Genomic DNA, 8,233 nt, shown 5'->3' with positions numbered 1-8,233 from the left:
AGTAACATGTTTTAAATAATAAATAAGTTTAATTACTTAGTTAATCCACCGCTGGAGTTAGGCCTCTCTCCATGCTGCCATGGGGGTTGTTTCACCATCCTTCACCACGCTGGTCAGTTACAGTTCGTTCAAGGGGCTTAGATGCCACCGATGTTGGCTGTGGCCTGTAGTCGAACTCACGTTGGCGTAGGCTCCGGGTCGCCGCATCACCCCAGCGATTTGTCCGCGCGTCGTTGTCGTTGTAACCACCCCGCCCGCTCGTCCGTGCCCCGGGGACGGATCCTCTGCGGTGATCCCATGCACCGTCACCGCGTTCCGCGAGCACCGTCCACCAACCCAGCAGCAGTGTCGGTCACGAGGCTGGTTATAAACTCACCCGATGACTACAGATAGCGCGACAAACTCGACACGTCCCCCAAGAACACTTCATAATATATGGCCTTAAAAAGGCAAAAAAAAAAGTAAATGTATGATTTGGCAACGTTTCGGTAAATGGTGCTTCTCAATAGGACGTACAGAAAGGATCATTGCCCGGAATGTTTCCTACTATACATATACCGCAAGTTGTCGCTTAATGCACGGTGTGTACGCAATGCTTTTTCGCTACAATGCGGTTATTTCCCACAATGCAGAACGTGCACCGTTATAGCGCGGAACGCACATCGTTATAACGCAGAACGCTCATCGCTACGTTATAACGCGAAGCGCACACCGTTATGACGCAGAACGTGCACCGTTATAACGCGTAACATGCACCGTTATAACGCGTAACGCGCACCGTTATAATGCGGAGCAGGCACCGTTATAACGCGAAATGCACAGCGTTGTAACACGGAATGCGCAACATTATAATGCGGAACACGCACTGTTATAACGCGGAATGCGCACCGTTATAACGCGGTTTCTGAGCATTCGACGATGAATTACTTTCTTGAGCTGTGCGGCTGAGTGGTACAGTGAAACAGTACGTGGAATGATACAGGAACACAGCAGTGTACCCTCAGTTATTTGTTCCCAGATCACTGCGTGTGTGTTAATCGTATCTCGCCAAACTTTATCATTACTACATTATTTATGGATAAAAACATTTTCACTGAGCGCGTTTTCCACTGAATGCATTACCACGTTAAATGAGGACGTACTAGATATGTTTTTTTTCCTTTTAAGGCCACAGTGTTGTGATTGACAAACATGTCTTTGTTGGCTGTGCTCTTGTACCTTTAACGACTTAACATCTATCCAGTTCCATGCACGAGCGTTGGGGCAAGGACAGTTCATTAACGATTGTTGGTCAGGGACTCCACTCGCCAATTACAACACCATGGGAGACAGTAAATTGATCCCAAACACCTGCGTTATAAACAGCAATATTGATCCCAATACCGACGGCATACGGGCTATAAATACCACACACACACCCATATATATATAAATATACATTGCACGAATTCACCACACGCTGGTATAGAACAGGCAACGGATCTGTGACTACATTGGAATGGAGGGGGGCAGGTAACGTGCCATGCTGGACCGTGCCAACAACCAACAATGGCCCGTCAGGGCAACTGCGTCTTGAGGAGGTAGAAGTCGCGCACGGAGCGCGCGAGCCACGCGCGGAGGTCGCGCACCACCACGAAGCCGCGCACCTTCCTGCTCCAATCTCCCGCAGAGGCGGCGGCCCCGGACAGGGGGTCCGAGGCCGCTGACCCCTGGGGCTCCCCGGCGAGCTGCGCGTGACCCTCGGTGCCCGACTGCAGCAGCGAGAGAGCCGCACGTGCGCTCATTGTGAGCGCGAGGAGCTGGGAGCGCGTAGTCGCGAGGCGCGCCCCCAGCTCGGCACGGCCCAGCCCAGTTTGGTCGTCGGAGGCGAGCAGCAGGAACTCGCAGAGGGCCCCGTAGGCGAGTACCAAGTCGCCGAGGCGCTGCGCCGGGGAGAGAGCGCGCCACACCGAGTAGGAGACGACGGCTGTGGGCAGTCCACTGAGCTGCAGCTCGGGAGCGGAGAAGGCCGGGTCGCTGAACGGGGCGCCCTGCACTGATATCTGCGGTTGGTGGTGGCAGCGGCGGTGGCGGCGGAGGGAAGAAGAGAGAGATGATTTGGAGTGAGACGTGGTGGAAAAGACACGCGAGAGAGACAAGAACAGAGAGGTGGAGTAAGACACGGAGGGAGATGTGGAGAGAGACGTGGAGAGAGACACGGAGAAAGATAAGAACATAGACGTGGAGAGAGACATAGAAAGAGACACGGAGAGACAGCTTGAAACCACCTCTACTCTAATCTACATTTGAAGTTTTCGTGACTGCAGGGATTCATACTCTTTGGTTCTTTCGGTAAAGTCATGTAGGTATAAAATGAAATAAATTAAATCACGACGTTTCGGGCGCAACAGAAGCGTCCGTCATCAGGTGGGACAACCACAGCAAGAAACAATTGCTGAAGTGGGCAAAAGGGCTGCTGTAACAAGAGGCTATATAGGTAAGAGAGGGGGGAGGAGCCAGGGAGGAGAGATAGAGAGGGGGGGGGAGTGCTGCCAAGTGGAGCGCTACTAGTAGGGATTAAAGGGCGAGCAGCGAACAAAATGTTGGGGGGGGGGGGGGGGAAGAGAGCGGGGCTGGGAGTGGGGAGCTGAAGCAACAGGAGATGCGGATATGAAGGCAACACCGTAAAGCATTTAAGGTTTTACCTGGTTAATAACATCCTTCCAATAATTGCTCAATTTGTATCCATCTTCTCGGTTGAAGTTATGTCTATGTTTATATATCTGGATGGCTTCATGAACAAACCTTTAATAGTAGCCCGAAGGTTTGCAGAGCACCTTGGTCTCGGAAAAACAATATCATGAGAGCCCACAGCGTTATAGCAATGGTCAGATCTGCCTTGTGCTCGCGAACACGGTCTGAGACGTGTCGTTTCGTTTCCCCAATGTAACAATCACCACAGGTGCAACTTAGTTTGTAGACTCCAGGATATTGCATGTCAGGAATGACATCCTTCACAGATGAGATTAGATCAAGGATTTTGTTTACTGTACTGAATCGGACCTGGATCTTGAGTTTGTTTAAGATTTTGAAATATTTTTGGTAACGCCTGCTATGTATGGTAATATGATGGTTTTGATCAGCGTCTCAGGGGGTTGTTTCTCCATGGTTGGAGAAACAGCTTTGCGGATAATGCGGTCCAAATATCCATTCATCTTAAGGGCCTGGTGTATATGTTCCAGTTCACTGGCTAAGTGGTGTTGGTCAAAAATGCAGTGGGCCCTATGGTGTAGTGTTTTGATGAGGCAATTCTTCTGTGCCGGATGGTGGTGGGAATCAGGTTTCAGATAGGAATCTGTGTGGGTGGCTTTCCTGTAGACAGAGTGTCCCAAAGAGCCATCAGGTCTCTTAAACAAAACATCTAGGAATGGTAGCATACCATCCTTTTCCACTTCCATGGTGAATTTGATGGATGGATGTATGGAATTAATGTGGTTGAGAAATTGGTTCAATGCTGGCAGGCCATGTGGCCAAATGACGAAAGTGTCATCCACATATCGCTTCCACAAGGAAGGACGTAGGGTGGATGTCTGGATGGCATCTGTTTCAAATTTCTCCATAAAACATTCGCTATCACTGGGGATAAGGGGGAACCCGTGGGGTTACCTTCATTTTGTTTGTAGAAAGTGCCATTCCAGGTGAAATAAGTGTAACCAGAGTAGGAACATCAGGGTTCAGTCCATGTTGGACGAAATCTTAAATTATTGCTAAGGTGTCAGGCACAGGAACCTTGGTGAACAGAGAAACCATATCAAAGCTGACGAGAAAATCATCTGGAGACAGTGAAATGCCCTTGAGCTGAATTATGTACTGCTGAGGTAGTCTTGCCAGTGAATGGAAGCAAGGTATCAGACACAAAACAGGCCAGCTTGTAGGTAGGTGAGTTGATAGTAGAAACGATGGGCCGCAGTGGAGTGCCTTCTATATGGATTTTAGGAAGACCTTTCCTGACATGCAATATCCTGTAGTCTACAAACTAAGTTGCACCTGTGGTGATTGTTACATTGGGAAAACGAAACGACATGTATCGGACCGTGTTCGCGAGCACAAGGCAGATCTGAAACATGGCAGGACTAATACATCCGCCGTGGCTGACCATTGCTATAACGCTGTGGGCTTTCATGATATTGTTTTTTCCGAGACTAAGGTGCTATGAAAACCTTCAGGCTACTATCAAAGGTTTGTTCATGAAGCCATCCAGATATATAAACATAGACATAACCTCAACCGAGAAGATGGATACAAATTGAGCAATTATTGGAAGGATTTTTCTTAACCAGGTAAAACTTTAAATGCTTTACGGTGTTGCCTTCATATCCGCATCCCCTGTTGCTTCAGCTTCCCACTCCCAGCACCGCTCTCTTCCCTTCCCCACCCCCCCCCCCCCCCCCATTTTGTTATCTGCTCGCCCTTGAATCCCTTCTAGTAGCGCTCCACTTGGCAGCACTCCCCCCCCTCTCTATCTTTCCTCCCTGGCTCCTCCCCCACCTCTCTTACCTATATAGCCTCTTTTTACAGCAGCCCTTTTGCCCACTTCAGCAATTGTTTCTTGCTGTGGTTGTCCCACCTGATGACGGACGCTTGTGTTGCGCCAGAAACGTCGTGATTTATTTTATTTTATACCTACATGACTTTACCGAAAGAACCAAAGAGTATGCCTCTACTCTGTTTCCCTCACTCTTGCTTAAGAACCTGAGCACGGAGGGTAGTGGTGGCAGTGGTGGAGGAGCGATAAGTGCAGAGGTTAGCACGCTGCGCTGCAAACCCGGCGACCCAGGTTCGATTCCCTCTCACGGGCCAACACCAGTGACGAATATCTGAACCATTCCTGGGCTTCCCCTAGGTCGACTCAGCCTCAAATGAGTACCTGGTGCTGTGTGTAAGCATCACTACTGGGGAGACACAGGCGGCCGCAAGCAGCACTTGCGTCTTTGTACGATGGCGTAGTGCTTAGCGCGTCCCTGTGCTTCGACCCCGGCAGAGACCCGAGTTTAAAATTCCCCGCTCACGGCCATCATCAACACCGGCCTCTCCTAGGTCGACTCAGCCTTAAATTAGTACCTGTGTAAAACATCACCACTGGACGGGCGTGGTGCTGGTCACCCTACCCAGCAGCCTGTGAAGGCTATACGGGGAAACTTTGTCGTTTTGGCTGCTATACATTTCCACGTGATAAGCCACTTTTCGTTGAGTTATCGTTTGTGGCCAGGTCACCTCTGAAAGAGAGTCATATAGCTCAATGGGCCTTACCTGCTAAAATTAAAATAGGAAAGATCAGTTGTGTCTGATGTGGTCAGTGCTCACGTAGGCGGTGTACAGCTCCTGTGCCTCCCTGTAGAGGTAGACCGAGTGGCTGTACCCTGCGCTAAGCAACTCGGGCAAAGTCGCGTTGGCCGAGCCCTGCGGCTGTAGTCGCGCGGGGGAGAGGAGTACCAGGACCACGGCGAAACCTGCAGTCAACACCACCACCAAGATCATCATCATTACCACCACCAGCAGCAGCATCAACATTACCACCGCAAGCATTATTATCATTATGATCATCAACATTACCACCACCAGCATCAACATTACAACCACAATTATTATTATCATTATGATCATCAACATTACCACCATCAGCATCATCAACATTACCACCACTATTAACACCGCCAGCATGATCATCAACAACATTACCAGCATCATCAACACCAGCGTCATTATCATCATTACTACCAGCAGCAGCATCATCACCATCATCAAAGACAAATGCAACATCAACATCATCACACTAAATATCTACTCCACTACCTCTAGCACCACCGTCAACAAAGAAAAAGATCCCCTGTATAGCCCTTACAAGTCACATCGCAATGTTCCTGAAGAAGAACGTTTTAATCAGTGTGCACTGCCTGCGGAGAGTTATAACACATTTATGGAAACTGAAAAATGGGAAAATATGCACGCTTGCAGTTACAAATAGAGACAAGAGGAACGCGTGGAGTAGAGGACCCACACAGGTTGGTGGTGGCATCGTCCTCACTGTTAGGACAAATGAGTGCAGCGCTTGGGCAAGACGCGCCACGGCGAGACGACTCCCATCACCGAATCATTTCCACGGGGCATTATTAAAAGTATCCATAGCAGTAATCTGCCAAAGCGTGAAACGAAAGGAAGATTTTAAAGAGCCTGCGATGTCGTTCTCAAGAGCGGACCATTCGGTCCCGACGTTTAGTTTGCTGTCCTTCCCCCCCCCCACCCCCACTGTCCTTCTCCCCGCACGATTAGCACGTTTGGCTATACGTACGGTGCGAACAAAGTTCAACATACATTCATTCACACACATACGTCAAAACGCTCATGACCACTGCGAGATTGACCCGCGACTCAAGTGTGGACACAGGAAGCGCGGCCTTCATCGGAGCGCCGCGTGTCAAGGCGTCGTTGCAGGAGAAGTTTGCGGAATAATCAAGTAAATGCGTCGTTAAGTTGAGGATCTCTCTAGGAAAGCAAGAAGAACGAAGACGACGTTGAGTCGGTTGCTGTCGTTTGTTTGTTTCTGGAAATCCGACGTGACCAACGTAGACATTAAAAAAAAGGTTACGCATAGAAGAAGACCTGATGATGTAGGTAGTGACGAGAAGGAAACTGGTACGATTTGGACACATGTAGGATGGACAACAGAAACATTAAAGGTGTGTTGTTTGGAAAAAGGGAACGAACCGGACAGAGAGGACGACCTATCAGAGAATGTCTTGATGATGACATAAGAGATTGGTGCCAGAAAGATGTGGCATTAATTGAGCATATTGGCAAGGCAGAGGAAAGTGGAAACAAATGACGAAATGTGCAGTGGACACCTACGGGTTATCTTCCCATGGATCGTGATAATAAGGGAAGTCCAAATCGATTGATTCGTGAGACACGGGCAACGAGGGGATCCGGAGTCCACGAGTTTGTTCAATTTTGACTTAAAACTTTCGTGACGGCAGGAATTCATATTCTTTGGTTCTTTCGGTGAAGTCACGTAGATAGAAAAAATATTAAAAATTAAAAAGTGGTTTAAAAAAAAGTCGTTTTATTTTGTATTATTATTTCTATCTACGTGACTTTACCGAAAGAACCAAAGAATGAATTTGTTGAATGTCTCCTGTTCCTCATTGGTCTTGCGTTCGTGACGATATCATCGTTATTATCACATTTGTAACTGTAAATACACGTGCGCCTTCCAATGCAATCACCATAATCATCGCCACAATCGCCACAATCTTTTGAACGCGACGAACAGTCGTTCTTTCAAGTTGCTCAGCGACTAAGAATGCTCAGCGATCGTACACGCCGCCGTGGAAGAGCCCCGTGTGTTGGCAGCATTGCCACGGAAGCAACCTGGGCTCCCGTCTCTCCCGCGATGTTCGCATCGCAACAACGACAACGATCGCCCGTGGCTCGCTTGCTCAGAGATGGCAACTGCGCGGCTCCAGACCCCGCACACACAGCCGGCGCCGATTTACGTGCCCTAGTTTTGCGAGTGGACAGTGTCCAACGGTGTTGATTGATAATTGCTGCTGCTAATTGTAGAATGCTTTGATGTTGTCTGCCGGCCGAGTCGCCCCTTTTACAAAGAGCTTCTTAGCTCACTGGGCTTTACTCAATGGGAAATAAACTTCTGAAATTCCGACACTGTGGCCATAGTGTCAATGACTTGTAATGTTGTAGTGGGTTTACTCTCCAACACACCAGTGTGCTGTACTCGTAACGAATTCGCATGTTTGTTTTTTGTGACAAACCTTACAAATTAGCTGTGTCGGGTGGTGGTGGGTTTAACGACACATTCATATTTACGCGATCTAACCCCAAAAAACCTCTATTATGGCGTCAATGTGGGTTGTTATTTGTTGTGTTGTGTTCTCTGTGTCAATGTGATACCGGCCAATGAATGCGAGCGCGTGCAGAGAGAGAGAGAATCGATGACCCAGGCTGTGAATCTTACCTAGCACGGCGCGCGACGACGGCATCATGATCATCTCTTTCACCGTGGTGGCGGTCACTGTGGCTTCTGCTCTCCGCATCTCTGCGGCGGTGCCCTTAAATAGTCGCCGCTGATGCCGCCGCTGTTGCCGAAACCGCTGAAGATGCCCGTCGCACGCAGCTTGGGGGTTTTTCTTCTCCGTCATCCCGAAACCCGAAGAGATCCGCAAGAGTAGCGGGGGGG

The 8,233-nt window shown here is 49.1% G+C and overlaps 1 protein-coding gene across 1 annotated transcript; it reads right to left on the bottom strand.

The window, feature by feature from the left end:
• Positions 1 to 1,556: 1,556 nt before the first annotated feature.
• Positions 1,557 to 8,195, bottom strand: LOC144724215 (cardiotrophin-2-like). Its single transcript, XM_078603157.1, has 3 exons — positions 8,012 to 8,195; positions 5,344 to 5,489; positions 1,557 to 2,042 (listed from the first exon to the last, which is right to left on the bottom strand). The coding sequence occupies exons 1-3, from the start codon at positions 8,193 to 8,195 to the stop codon at positions 1,557 to 1,559; spliced, it is 816 nt and encodes a 271-aa protein (XP_078459283.1).
• Positions 8,196 to 8,233: the final 38 nt, after the last annotated feature.

Source organism: Lampetra planeri, chromosome 2 (genome assembly GCF_965212315.1).
Source record: "Lampetra planeri chromosome 2, kcLamPlan1.2.h2, whole genome shotgun sequence".
Classification (NCBI taxonomy): Eukaryota; Metazoa; Chordata; class Hyperoartia; order Petromyzontiformes; family Petromyzontidae; genus Lampetra; species Lampetra planeri.
The sequence above is the reverse complement of the archived record's forward strand: the minus strand, read 5'-3'. Positions and strand labels throughout refer to the sequence as shown.